Source organism: Pteropus alecto, unplaced genomic scaffold, assembly GCF_000325575.1.
Source record: "Pteropus alecto unplaced genomic scaffold, ASM32557v1 scaffold413, whole genome shotgun sequence".
Classification (NCBI taxonomy): Eukaryota; Metazoa; Chordata; class Mammalia; order Chiroptera; family Pteropodidae; genus Pteropus; species Pteropus alecto.
In genome coordinates, this window is record NW_006434120.1 from 2064328 (window position 1) to 2079329 (window position 15002).

Here is a 15002-nt window from a genome sequence, read left to right on the forward strand (position 1 = left end):
CGCGGGGGATAGAAGGAGAAAGGCGTTAACCATGGCAGGAACAGGGTAGTCTACTGCATCCATTTCCTTAAAAAATATTCACTCATCCCTTCCCAAGCTTAATGAAACCAGAAACTCCACAGGTGTCACTTACTCCTTAAAATGTTTATGAGAAAGTCATTTTTCAAGTGGTCACTGAATTTTAACAACCTACTGCTCAGTGGAGGACGTGTGGAAGGGTGGAAGTGGCATCAGAGTGAAGAAGAAAACAGACATCTTCTCTCTTGACTGCAATATATTTTACTATTTCCATATTTTACTATTTTCACGGGTTTTCCCTAAGTTCCTTTATGGGAGTGAAGAACACATTGACAAAAACTCCCTAAGTGAGTCAGGAAATAGATTCAGGAATCTTTAATAAGTTCCCCCCATACGAGCTCATCAGAAATCCCCAGGAGCCACGAGCATTTAGTGGGTGCACAGACACAGGTGGGTGAGGAGGCAGGGTGGACTGGCAGCTGCCTGAGGTACATGGCAATGATGGTAAAGTGAAAAGAACCATGGAAGAGCCTCCATGCCTCCTCTTTTGTTTCGGTAGAGTATAGACACCCTGACTGGAATACTTAGTCTAAGGGCAGACAGGGGGACCCCTCGTTTTCTTAACTCATTGTTCTACTAACTAGGGTTTATGGCAGAGCCCACCCACTTGTTTCTTGGTCCCGCAAACAGACAAGGAGACAGACGCAGTCAGACCTCCCCCAGGGTACCTGCAGAAGGATCTTGTTCCCGTCGTGGTCCTCTGTCTGCCAGCGTCCCTCACTGATGGGGCTGCAGGGGTTGGGCAGGAGCGGCACTAGCTCGCCGATGTCCTTGACTCGGAACTCCAGCACCGAGGAGTCAGTGGGGACCGGGTTCTGGTCACAGGGCAGTCTTTTCAGGGAGAACTGGATGTCCACATCCAGGTTGGAGAAAATGGGGAAGATGCAGAAGTCCGTTTTCCTCTGGCTGGGGCTCCGCCTGAGGATGAGCTCGTAGAACTTGAGGATGTCGGCGTAGTTGTCGTGGCGGCAGTAGATGGTGAAGCGCACGATTTCCCTGCCGTAGTGCACAGGCCGGATGGCCCACAGCGGCGTCCCGGGGGCCAGCGTGAAGAAGTCCTGGCTGCAAGGCAGGTAGGGCAGGAACCTGCTGGGCACGCGCTCTGTGTGGTGGTGGCGCCAGGGTGGCCGCTGCAGCGTGCGGTGCAGCTGCAGGATCTGCTCCTCACCATACTCCTCCTGCAGGAAGAGGACCACCGCCAGGGCCGGCTGCGCCACCTTTGGGGGCTTTCTGCGCCGCCGGGAAGCCCTCCTTTCAGAGACCAGGAACAAGTGGAGGTCTGGGTGGATCCAAGCCAAGACCTTGTCGATGGCCTCCTGCAGGGGCTGGGATTCCCCTGGGTCTGCGATTATGTGGATGCTGACCAGGAAAGGGTCCTGCGCCTCCTCCAAGGAAAGCTCACCTGGGAGCACAAAAACAAAAAAGTCCCCAAATTGTGACTATGTCATTCAGGTGACCTGTAACGACATGCAAAGCCTTGGCAGGAAGACAAACTAAATTCTAACTGATTGCCTCCCTGATCCCAAGTTCATGTGCAAAATCTATTGTTCCAGTACTGTAGCAGCCAAAAACTAAAGAACTGTCGCTAAGAGTGGTTCCCAACCTGGCAGTGTTAGGAAAATTCTGGTTCTGTGCTTCATCGGGTTGAGTATACTTTCTATTAGGCAGCAGAAAGTCAAGTCTCCATTGATCTGGAAGGGATAACAGGCCCATTAGGTAAGATGCTGTAGCATTAAGTGTACACCATTTAGTATTTCCTGAAGTAACTACAGTGCCTTACTCAGCAAATGTTCCCTATACCTTTGTACTCCTCTGGTTTGCTTATTTCATTGGTTTCTTTGGTTCATTCATTTAACAAACATTTATGGAATCTTTTCTTCATGACCTAGGCTAGGTGCTATGCTAGGCACTTACTCTAATTGACAGATCAAGTGCTGGCTGTTGAGACATTCTGCCAACAGTGTCCTGATGATGGGTGGCCTAATCACGGTCATCTTGCTGCTGGAATACAGGGAAGAATAATTGGAACAAGAACAGTGTTCCTGCTGTTGGAGCTCACGGGGGCTATGGTTAGGGGTGAGGGATGCAGGGTGGGACCATTACTGCCTGTGTAATGCTATCTTTTAGGACTCTGCTCAGGCCATGTCCACTCAGAAGCCCATACATCCTAGATGGGTCAGTTACCCTGTATCCTCTGGCAGAACATCTGGAAGCATCAAGTTTCAAGTGTGAAGTTGACTGTGTAACTTGGAAACACTTTCCTATGGAGTGAACAGTTTGCTGGCCACACTGACATACTTCTAATTCAGAAATATTCAGCATATCGTATGAGATAACTTGACAAACGTCTTGCTCTTTTAAAAGATGGCTCTATTTGCCATCTATATTTAAGCTTTATGACTCATCCAAGGGCAATCAAGACATCTGTAAGTCTATTGTGACTTGGGGGTCTAGAGTCATCTAGAATCCAGACCTGTCTTCACACATGAGCCTCATAATGTCTACTAGGGTGTTAGGCGTAGGGCAACCATGCAGTCAGTCATGTTTGAGAAGTGTGATGTGCTTTCAGGAACCATAATCTTAAGTCAGTTCACAGGATGAAAGTAATTTTTTTTGTTGTTGTAGGTAAACCAGACATTCCAAGTGGACTTATGGGTATATTCCGTCATATGCAACTGTAATAACATAGTTTTAATTTTGCTGGATCAAAACCTATCTGAATTTTCGTCTCAACTCCGACTTTTAGATATCTCACTTGGGAATAGTTCGTTTAATTTGTTGTTGCCTTTTTTTTTTCTCATTTATTCATTCATTCACACATTCCTTTAGCAAGCCATATGTACTAGGCATTGGGGAGACAAGAAAGCTGGTACGATTGACTACTACAGGAGTCTGTTTACATAGACTCTGGGGTGAATAGTGTACCCTAAGACTTGTGCACTGCCCAGCCACAGGCAGTAGCCTTCTGAAGAACCATAAACCACAAATGAGAATCATAAGCCACTTCAAGATTTAGTTGGGAAACAAAGACATAAAAAATTAAAATTCAACCTGATATGTGCCTATAGGAAATACAATAGACTATCTTAGGCAAGGGTTGGATCCTAAAGCCACCATAAAAGAAAAAGTACCTATAGACAATATTATCACTGAAAGTCTCTTAAATTTCTAATACTGTATGGAAGGCATTGGCTTACAAGAAGACAACACAGTCAGATAGGTGTCCCTTTGATTGAATACCTAGTGAAACAACAGGTTTGCTTCGTGGCTGTTAAAAAAGAATAGTCTTGTATTATTAAACACTATTCCCCCTTACCCTTTTCACTCTACAAGAGGATTCTGAGAGCTTGAGGGGCTTCTGGAACCAAAGGATGACAAAGGCAACAGCAGCGTTAAATCTCAGTGCTCCATGATCACAGAGTGGAATTATTTAAATCCTGCCCACCCCGCCGCTCTGACCCCACTTTGGCTGAGCATGTATTCCCTAATTTGTATGAGTTAAATATGAGCATGATACAATTCCCATTTACTACCACATGACAAAGGAAGGAGCAACTTTTTCTCCAGAGGGTTTCTGAGGAGGCTTTCTGGAGAAGGTGCCAAGTGAATAGGTCTTGAAAGGTAAACAACATCTCACTTATAATAACCACCATGTGGGGTAGATGACAGTGGGAAGAGGGAAGACTGTTTATGAAGGCACAGAACTGTGCAAAAAACAAGCACATTTGGAAGGGGGTGGTGAGTAATTCTGAAACATCACAACAGATACAGCTGGAAAAAATGTATTGGAACCAAGCTGTACAGGACTTTAGCTCAATTTGGTACTGATAAGGGACAATGGAAAGTTTTAACAAAGAGATGTTAGCATCAAGTCAGGTGGAGGTTAACCAAGGACAAAGTCAGAAGTTAGAAGATGAGTGGAGAGTCTAGACGAGAGATAACAAGTCAGTGCAGGAGATGGCATTATTGGCCCTAGTTCTTTATCCTGCCCTAGCTCTTTGCTCTCTGCCATATGACTTGGTTACTCCCACTAAGTGGGTGAAGTGTGTTTGGCTACTCTTTGACTTTGGGTTAGACCGTAAGCCTAGCTAGGCCAGTAGAAAGAAACAAGGGTGACATGTATGTCAGCCTGACTTCTTGTGCTTCTGACATTTCCATGAGAAGAGCATGCTCAGGTTAGCTCACTGCTGCCAGAAAGGAGATAATGGAGCAGATAAGAGATAATGGAGCAGAGCCACCCTAGGCAAGCTCGCCTACATCGGCCAACCTCAGACCTCCAATGGCACATGGTACAAGCCACCTAGCTAGTTTGGTCTAGATCAGCTGACCCAAGACACATGGAAAATAATAAATGACTGTTTTGTAAGCCACCATTTGGGGGTGGTTGTTATAGAGCAATATTATAGATTCAGGCAGTCAGTGGGTATATGGAAGAGACATAGATTAAGACGCTATTTAGTGGCACATGTGACAGGACTTGGAACCCACAGGCCTGGTGGGGAGCAGGAAAAGCAGGAGAGGAGTGCACTTTGCTGTTTCCAGCTTGAGCACTGGCCTGATGTTGATGCTTAATGGAGCTAGGAAACAGAGGAAGACGGGGAAAGGGAGAAGTTCCATTCTGGCTATGTTGGCCCGAGATGCCCAGATGACTTCCAGGATAGATGTCCTGCTGGCACTGGACCTGTGTGTTGCTGAGGTAATGGGCTGAATTTAGGGATGGGCCAGTTACTTTTAGACTATATTCTTGCTTTTATGCAGTTATCTCATTAGTGTGTGGCCCCACTTATGGGGGAATTCATCACAATGGCTTAAAAAGCAATCCGAATTCATGGATTATTCTGGTCCTTTTCTTCTCTTGCTCTTTCTGCACACCTGGCTATTTTCTGTCTCACTGAACATTAGCACCATTATCAAAAGTGCAATAGAAACAAAAGTAGTGAAAATGCAAACCAATGAAATTTTCTGCCAGTCAGTAACTCTAGTAAAGATAGGAGAAGATACCACAATCACCTAAAATGCATATTTCACTTTTCCATGGTGACTTGATCTCCTGACAGTGGAGACATGTGACTTTGCTAAAATATTAATGAATGCCCAATATAAATGGAAGGGGGCAGAAAGGCTTTGAAACAATTTGGGGATAAAATTTACTTGAGAAAATTAGAGATGATTTCTGTGAGGAGAAAAAAGGACACATGTTACATAAAGAGTGTTTGGGAAAAGAAGTCGTCAGAGCAGTCAGGCAGCTCTGCTACGATCCCGCACCACACTCAGGGCGTGCATATGGCCATGAACCTGGGGTGACAACATTAGCTAACACTTGTATGACATTCACTACTGTAGGTGGGCTGGCACTTTCCTGGTGTTCTACATGTATGAACCATTTAATCTTCACAACAACCCTGAAGGAGGGGGTGCTATAATTATCCCCATGTTAGAGAGCAGGAGATTGAGGCACAAAGAGGTGAGGTCACCTGCCCATGTCACCCAGTATCTGACTTTGTGGCACAGTCACACCACAGCTCTGAAGAGAGGTATGCTCACGCTCTCTTCTGTATTTGTTTCACAGCAGAATGAGAGCTGCTGTGACTCTCCAGCCATCTCCGGCCACAATGCTACTACATTACCTCTCTCTACTGCTCTCCTGCCTCCTTCTGCCTAGCTGGCTTCTCAGCCACCAGCCAATAGCTTCATGTCTTGGACACCCATTTACACCTCTTTCTTCTGGCCCTGGGTTTCTGAGGAAGAATAACCCATAAACCACCTCACCAATGGCACATATCCAGGTCTTTACATCTGAGCACTGCCGCAGAGAGCAGCTGAAACAGGCCAGCACTGTAGGTGGGTGCAACAGTGAAAGGAAAGCAGAAGAGTGAGTGACAGAGAAAGTCTGCGGATGCGTAAGCAGCCCGGCTGTGAAGAAACCTGGGGTAAGGTAGCTTCCGAGTCTCCAGACAGAGTTGTCAGGGTGCTCAGCATTGGGCCACCTCTATCAGCCTCACAAAGGTTTCCCAGGGAGCAGTTACAAAGGCCACTCTGAGCCTGCATGGATGAGTGAATGAATATTCACAGCTTTGCCAAAGGGCAAGATGCCCAGTAGGAGCAGGGGGGTGGGGCTGAAGGGCACTGGACCAAGCAGCAGCTCAAGCACCAGCTTGCCTGGGCAGCTCTGGGTACACACAATTGACCGACTCTAGAGCTCTCTCCCTCTGCACTGTAAGAACCAGGGACAGGTCAGTGGCTAAAGTCTTGCCCTCAAAAGAGGAAGGAGAATGAGTGGCAGCATTAGTATGCTCCAGCCATCGCCAGCATGTGCCCACTGCACATAAGCCTAACATAAACAGGCTCCAAGAGCCACAGTATACAGCGCCTAACTGTCATCGGGGGGCTAGGGTTACACATCCCCCAAGGAAAAACTGCGTCTGTGGAGCTAGACAGGAAACCAAGTATTTGAGGGGTAGGAGAGAAAATGTGAATAATTAATTGTCACGAAAAGCCTCCCTGGAGAAGCAAAGACGCCACAACTATGGGATATGCTCTGCCTTTATCATATCTGTTACATGTCTTCTCAAAGGCCCTCAGAGAGCACCTGTTCATCTGGGGCAAAGCACAGCCCCAAAACAGACTGGGTGACGGACACCCTCCCCCGCAAGGCTGGTTAGCGGAAAGGAGCTACCCACACAATAGTAACAAAGCTTTCAAATTAGTTTGTGCTTCCCAGGAGGACAAGGAAGAGTCTTTCCTATGTGATTATACACTATTAGATTTCCCTTCCATAATGTGAAACAAAAAACAGCCTTGCGTAAGTACACACAAGTTCAGGCCTTCTACGAGGTAGAAAGTGTACTATCAATCTGAGTAGTTTTTACATTTTTCTCCAATATTTCACCTCCCCTGTACATCCCCCCTGCCACCTTTTTTTTGGTCTCTTAACAGAAAATAATTTAGACAATAATAACCATGTATTAAGCTCTTTATATTTGCCAGACACCGTCTTAAAAGCTTTACATGTAGGTGTATTGTCCCCATTTTGCAGGTGAAATGTCATCTGTCTTGCTAAAGGTCATTCAGGGTCTCTGTGCTCCTCACCATGTGCTTTCTTGTCTCTCAAGTCAATCCTCCTTAGAATCATCCCGTGGGTTTCTTGACCAGAACCTCAGTTTCCTTGCTTGGACTCTGAAACTGTGGCTTAGCTCCTGCAGACAATATAGATGGGAGATTCTACTGTGAATGGACTGACCATTATTCCTGGGCAGTTCCTGGCCAACCCTGACCTGCACGGACATCCTAAGTTTGAGTCTGGTGAAGGAGAGGAAGGAGACTGAGGTCCTTCTGCCCGATGATGTGTTGATGCTGGAAGCCCCTAAGCTATCTTAATGCTGCTGGCACTGGGACCCCTTGCTGCCATTCTCTGCATCCCAGGGTTTCACACTAGCCTTGCCTGCACTGTCTCCATCTGTCCAGTGCCTGCCAGACTGGCCCGCCTCCAAGAACTGGCACACTGGTATGTCCCCAAAGCACTTCCTTTCCAGCAATAGGTAAATATAATTGAAGGTCCAGATCTCTCATTCCAAAGCTCAAATACCTCTTTATAGAATTTTTGGGCAATGATTGATGTCACTGTCATTTTAGCCACAATTTATCATGGACAATTTGCAATCATTTATTTAATCGAGGGATGTTTATTGAGAACCTATTATGTACTGGCCACTGTAAGATACAGTGGCGAATAAAAGAATTTCTGCCTTCCTAAAACATATAATCTAATGGGGGAGATAGACAATAAACTAACAAATATGTAAGATGAAGTCAAGTAGCTAAATGTAAGAGACACTTCACTGAACAAACCCATGTTCAATGAAGGTATAATAAGAGGTATTCACGGCAGCAGCCATAACCATTTACCATCAGCTGAATAAATCACCAAGCAGCATTCCAGTGCCATAAGAACTGCTAGTGCCTCAGTGCCCCTAAGTCCCCAGGAGGCTAACAGTCTGAATCAAGTCACCTCTAGCTGCTACAAGCTGCTTGGTTTAGAGAATTTGGCCCTAGAGCCTGGCTTGAGATCTTCCAATCTCATATGCGTGACTCTAAGAAACTCCTTAGAGGTTAAATAAATTCCTCATTTGCATTTCTAAAGCCCCACTCTGTGGCAATGAACAGTTCAGGGGGCTTAGATACTTGGCCCGTCAGCCAGACCCACCTGATCCAGTGGCATTTAACCCACATGAGATGGTGGGTCAGGTATGCAACAAGACACATGCAGGGCACAGGTTGATGCAGTGAAGAACGATTAGGTCAGAAAACGAGAGGGAAAAAGAGGCCTCAGAATGACAATGAAATCAAAACCCATTGCATCTACGAAGTGCCCTAGGAGAGCCAGCTGCCCCATGAAGCTGCCTGGTCTTCCCAGAATGCCTGAAATAAATGCTCTCTGAAAGAGCTCCCGAATTCCTTCCCCTAAGAGTCTATTCATCTGCAATGTAATGAATAATCTGCTTTCCTCTCTTTTTGTGCAGTTTTTTTAAAGCCAGTTCCTTGAACCTTTGAACTAATGAAAAAATTGAAGCAATCCCCTTTGCCCCTGCCAATACTTAGGATAAAATCTCAGACTTTCTCAATTTTTAGCGATTTTATAATTTCGACAAGGCCTTTGGTTGGCCTACAACTTTGAGCTGTGAAAGTAGCAAGGCTGGTCCCAGTGCCAGCCCCAAACTGAAGTTGAAATTAGATGCAGAGTTGGGAATAGTGGGAATCTAGTGTTGGCAATGAGGTGACATGCAGAGTTTTTAACATAAGGAAGCTTAACTGTGTTCATCATGTAGATAATAAGGTTCTCCTCTCTCAGCTCAAATTCACAGAATTTTCCCATAATTGAGGAATGGAATATAGCCTGAAACAGTTAGGCCTGAACCTATATATTCATTTAACAACGGAGAAGAATGCAGAATCTTTCTGATCCTTTGGCCCCTCTCTCAAGCTTTTGTCAGAAGTGCCGCTTTTCTATAACTGTGTTACTGGATGGCTCTCTCAATTTTCATCCCTGTTATGGAAACGATATCAGGAATCTGGATGTTCTTGAGCTCATTCTGAAACCAGGACGCTATTAAGAAAGAAATAATATAGAAAGTAAGCAGACACTTCAGATCCGCTGCATTTTTTTTCCATGTGGAAATGAGACATCCATTTTACTTAAAATGTGTTTCTGATCTTCATTCTGAAACAAACCTCTGGGTGGGAAGAGGAGGGGTGTGGAAGCAAAGGCCAGAGACTAACCAGAGAGTAGTGACAAAGACACTGTACATTCCGACACAGCTTGGCCTGAATTCTGGAAGAGCACTAGGAGGTTGATACATAATTAGTCTGAGAAGGTATAAATGCAGGGAGAAACACTTAAACATACCTAGTATAGTTATCTGAGTGCTTAGGACTATCATGACTTTGGAAGTTTATGAGATGGTAATAGGTCTGACACACACCAATGTCCAATGCTTAATAATATACTAAGACCCTTTGTGTATCAAAGCTAAAGGATTCAAAATGAAGTATCTCATATTTTACATAGAATCCTTTCTTCTACTCAGTAATTTCCATTCTTTCTAAACTACATTGTCTTGTCATTTTTATCAGTAGCAAAGCATCCTGAGACAGCCAGGACTTCAATAAAATTCTGTAGATCTGGAGACGAGGCAGCAGGGCTTGCCAAAGACAGGATTAGAATATGCATTTTGTTTTTAAGAAGTAAAGTACATTTATCAAAACAAAACAGACAAAAGAGGAGGATATTAATCAAAACCTATCCCAAGGACTTATTCATCAAGGAACTCTATGTAGACTTTTCAGTCTTACACTAGAGCTAGCTGGAGAAATCCTCACAATTATAGTAATTAAGATTTATTTTACAAAGGGATTTATTCTGGCAAGATGTAGAGAAATCACATGAACAATGATTAGCTATTACAACTGTTCTAGGAGAAAGCACTACATGCATACTTATAAAACATATCCTGAATGTGAAATAGAAAAATCACTGATGAAATCTGGCACTGGCTTTGTTCATGATCAAACTAGCAATGGAGCCTGTGGACTCATTTTTTGGGATCGGGGGGAGGCTAAAATTCAATGAAATATTCAAATGCTTTGCCAGTTTGAACATGACACAAGTTGCTGATCTTGTTTCCACATTTCCTTAGAATATATGTACCTTGAAGCCTATATGAAGAACAAGTTTACTGAACATGATGAGAAAATTAAAAGCAGGTAAGGGATGTAGGCCAGCCCCCTCATTTTACAGGTGAGGTCAGGTGACTTGCCCATGTTGAGCACTTAGTCAGTAGCAGGTCTAGAAAGAGAATGAACATCTCTGAACTCCCAATTTGGGGCTCTCCCCTTTGCACCTCAGCTGCCCCTGGCTCTGAAGTGCCCACTCCTGCTAACAGCCCCAAGGGCTGCTAAGCAGGAAACATGGTCCCTTCCAGAGCTCACGACCTAGCTGAAGAAGCAAAATGTTCACTTGTGAATAATATAAGAAAAACATAAATGGGAGATGGTAAGTTCTAAATGATGCATTGGATGAATTTCAGAGATAATAACCAAAGTTTACCTTTCCCACAATTTCCTTATTGCCTATGGCCCTCCACATAGAATCTGCATTGTTCAGTGCTTCAGGGAGGGTGGGAGCAGATAGACCCATTCGTCAAGTTACTAAATTTATATATATATTTTCAAATCATGTTGAAGGAAACAGTCTTGAAGGGCAAAGCTCTCTAATGGAAGGCCTGGATTTTGAAAACAGAAAAGGATTTCTGAGCCAGGAAATGCCAAAAACCTAGAACAGAGGGTTCACCCCACAAACTGGGATGCAGAACAATGTGTGATGCTGCAAGGGTGGCTTTTCCAGCTCAGAAGACGTCAAGTTTCGGCTTCTGGTGAAAGGAAGACTGGAAGGGACCTGACCAAAGTCTGGACACCAGAAGATTTCTGAGAAAGGATCATGTACCGAACTTCCCATGGGTTGAGCCCTGCAGTGGTGGAATCCCCCAGCAGAGCAGACCTGTGCCTTCACTTGGCAGGGTGTGAGGGTGGCAGCTCAAGAATGAAGTTCAGCTCAATTATTGAGAAATACATCAGTCTATTTTTATTCCTGAGCATGTGACTGAAAATTCATAGGAAGTTCTTAGAGAGATTTCAACAGATAGTAGAAAGTGTTATAATCTAATTGATGGTGATCCCTTAAGCATGTCATCTCATTGAAAGACCTCCAACTCTGAGTCTCGGCAAACAATGCTCAAGCCTGAGGCAATGAAATGTTAAATATAGAATGACAGAGGAAATATTTCTCACAACTGTTCTTAGTACAAATAAGGAAAAAACCTATAAAAGCAGATATCAAATTGTGACTACTGTTTTTTTCTGGATAGTAGGATTCTGAGTTTTATTCTTTTTACTAATTTGTATTTTCTTATTTTTCTATAATGACTATGTATTATTTGGATAATAATAATTATTTAAAATTAAGAAAAGCACCAGGCATATCAGGGGGATGTACAGTGGTAACTATGCACTTCTGTTCGCTCCCTTAGGCAGGGGTGGGGCGTACTGATAACCCTGGTAGACCAGACGTCCCTAAAGTGTCATTTCAGCTTCTCAGGGGAAATATGGTATGAGAAATTTGCCTTCATTTTTTTCATATCCTGGATAGAAATCGACATTCTCTACATAGTTGAAACCTCACAATTAAAACTTATTTTGAAGCCAGAAGGACTACACCATATTTTATTTAGAAGCGGATGTCAGTAGAACAAAGCATCAGAGGAGTTGTCTGTGTGGTATAGTGTCCTCAGCCTTTGATTTCCTGATGTGTATCTTTGGTTATTGCTTTTTGCTTATCAACTGTCAAACAGTAATATTGTCTAGTTTTTCAGGTTCCTATGTGGAAGGTTCTGAATATACAGACCCCATACTATCAATTAACAGTCTAAGCGCGGTCACGCTTCCAGCCTCAGTAGTTTCATTTACCTGAGAGGTTTCATTTGCTACTTTCATGATCTTATAGATAAGGCTGCCACGTGCTTCTTAAAAAAGCTCCAGATACCTATGTTGAGCTTGCCTAATAAATGACAAATCCTATGTTTTAAAATAAACCATTCTTAGAAGATGAACACATTTTTCTTCTTTTAATTTATCAATAAAATAATTTAAATATTTATCAAATGTAACATTTTCTCCTCTAGACATTATGCAAATCTAATGGTAAATTTCATTATGCCATTAGAAGTTAGACTCTCAGAGTAGGGAATCTGGACACACCACATTTACCAGGGATGATTTAAGAGCAATCTTGCTTACTGGGGAGACAGGCTCGATCGGCACTCCTCAAACCTGCAGCACAAGCAGCTCACCTGACCTGGAAGGTCTCAGCCCGGCCAGGATACGGCATTTCGAACAAGTGCCAGGGCGATGCTGATGCAGTGCTTCCTATACCACTCTGAGTAGCAAGTTTTCCAGTTTGGTGATTTTTATGTGTTCTGCTGAGCCAAAAATGTCTTCTCCAGGTAACTGACAAAACATGGAGGGAGCAGATACCCCGACTTGTGCCAGCTGGCATTCCATGGTTCTCAGGCTGTGACTAACCCCTTACCTGAGTGGCTACAAGACCCAGGCCTGCCAAAAAGGACACTCCCAGGACTGTAGTGTTTTTATGAGTGTCCCTACAAGCTACACACTAAGTGGCTCCAGCACATAGAATAAGGTCCAGAAACATAAATCTCAGACCTGAAGCCATACCTGCTCCAGAAAGCTTCCATGCTTGGAGACATGGGAAGAGCCATTGGCAGCAGGGCCCTCTCTCCATAGTCAGGGCAAGCTGGAGTGAGGCCAGTGCATTCCGAGGAGCAGAGCAGCAGCTTTAAGGGTTCTTTCCCACACGGCTAAGGAGCAGCCGCTAGAGGTGTACCAGATGCCCCATGCCGGGGAACACGAAAGGTACTGGTGAGTAAAAGCTTTAATCCTACAGTCATGTTGGAAGGCAGAGCCACAGAGGAGCACAAACCAGACAAGGAAATCAGATTGATCCATCCACTTGCTCAACATCTTGGCAGTTTATGATTGGTCTCTGTAGCTATGACCACATATCGAGGGCCACATTACCAGTGACACCACCGTCCAACACAAGGCCACTCGTGGAGACTGATTTCAGCTGTGCAACAGCTCACCATGAACCTCCTCTGGGAACAGCTCTGCGAGTATATGTGACTGTTGTGCCAGAACATGGTCTTCAACATGATAAAAATGGAAGTAGTTCTTATGTGAGGTTCATTAGTGAGAAGTTGCACACTCAAGTGCTCTTGGCTCTGCAGTGTGGTAGAGTAGAATTCAAAATCCCGATTTTCCTCCATTTGGAAATAAATATACTATTTCCCTGATGCTTCGATTTTGCTTTATGTCAACTGTTGGGTTTACAATAGTATATCAAACAACATCATTAGTATTACTAATAAGCCCTTTGGAAACTGAGGAAATAGAAAATGAAAGTAGTGATGGCCTTGAACTGATATAAGGTAGGTTGGTCCCTGAAAACTATGTCACCATCCAGAACTAACTTTATCTAAAAGGCTATATTCTAATCTGCGAACTCCATGCTAATCACTAAATTAAGCATGTTCAATACCTAAAATTGTTCTTCATAGGACTAATGAATAGATTTGAGATTGCCTAGATCTTATTGAATGAGACTCTGAAAGAATATTTGCTCTGAAAATCATAATGGGGAAAGTATTGTACACAGAAGAAAAAAATGAAAAACTGAAATGTACAAATGGATCAAAGTTAAATTGGTTACTACCACCTCTTCCAAAATTCTGATCTTCTTTTTTGGTAACATGATAAAAAACTGGCGCCAAAATGAATAAAATATGTCAATAAGTTATTATCTCCTCTAATAAAAACACAAAAAAATTATATTTCATTATTCTAAGTCTGAATTTAGCGCTTGGATATGAAGACACAGATTATATACATTCAAATGCTCCCCAACAGTGATGAGTTCTATAGTATTCAATCATATCTTCTCAATGTGTTGCTTTTAAAGCTCCTTACATTTGTTATTAATTAAATCGCAATGGGCTTATCTTTTCCTCCATGCTGAGAGGAGGCACAGATATGGCCAGAGACAAAATCAAAGCATATTTTTCTTCAGTATCCTGAAACTGCAAGGAAATGATGAAACTACTGAGAAATGAAAGGGAAAAGACAGCATTTATGTAGAAAGATACACCTGTGAGAAAAGGATGCCTCATGAAGCAGTGAGACGTCCTCTCAGGCAGTGAGCAGAACTGGTTAAGTCCCCATGGTGGCTCTGACCAGCTACAGTGCCATGCAGTTAACCAAGACATCGACTTTCCTATTTGAAAAACACCTGTGATCACCTGACCCTTTTTCCTTGAGATGAGAGTACATCCAGGGGCTCGCAGCAGCAGTTGGGCCTAGATGGGGCTGCTCTCAGGGCAGGTCACAGACCCCAGGAAAACTGATGGGACAGCACTCCATTGGACCTGTGGACTTCGGAAGCTCAGGGCCAGAAGGAAGCATGTGGGCAGGAAATGAGGAAGCTACCAGAGTCACTGGAAGGATGGAGCACGAAGCTAAGAAAAAAACTCTAGGGAAAAAACAAAAGGGCAGGAATCTGAAGTCTGAGAGGGATGAAGAAGATTCAGGGGCTCCCATCCGCCCATGATGTGTGTCTTTTATGGCACAGCTTGGTTCATGCTCCTGGATTCAAATCAGCAGAACACACTGTTCATGGCAATTTCTCCACAATTTCAGACTAGGAGAATTCTCAGGGCATTGCCAAGGGCCTCTGTCACGTCAACTGATCTTTTACCATTTGTGCTTTGAAAAGTACGATGGGGCACAAAACTGCAAGG

The 15002-nt window shown here is 43.8% G+C and overlaps 1 protein-coding gene across 1 annotated transcript in view; it reads right to left on the bottom strand.

The window, feature by feature from the left end:
• Positions 1–15002, bottom strand: part of FAM124A (family with sequence similarity 124 member A) — a 64266-nt gene that overhangs the window by 34931 nt on the left and 14333 nt on the right. The window contains exon 3 of the mRNA XM_006909008.3: positions 747–1480. Within this exon, the coding sequence (XP_006909070.1) occupies positions 747–1480 (734 nt within the window). The remainder of the gene's footprint in view (positions 1–746; positions 1481–15002) is intronic.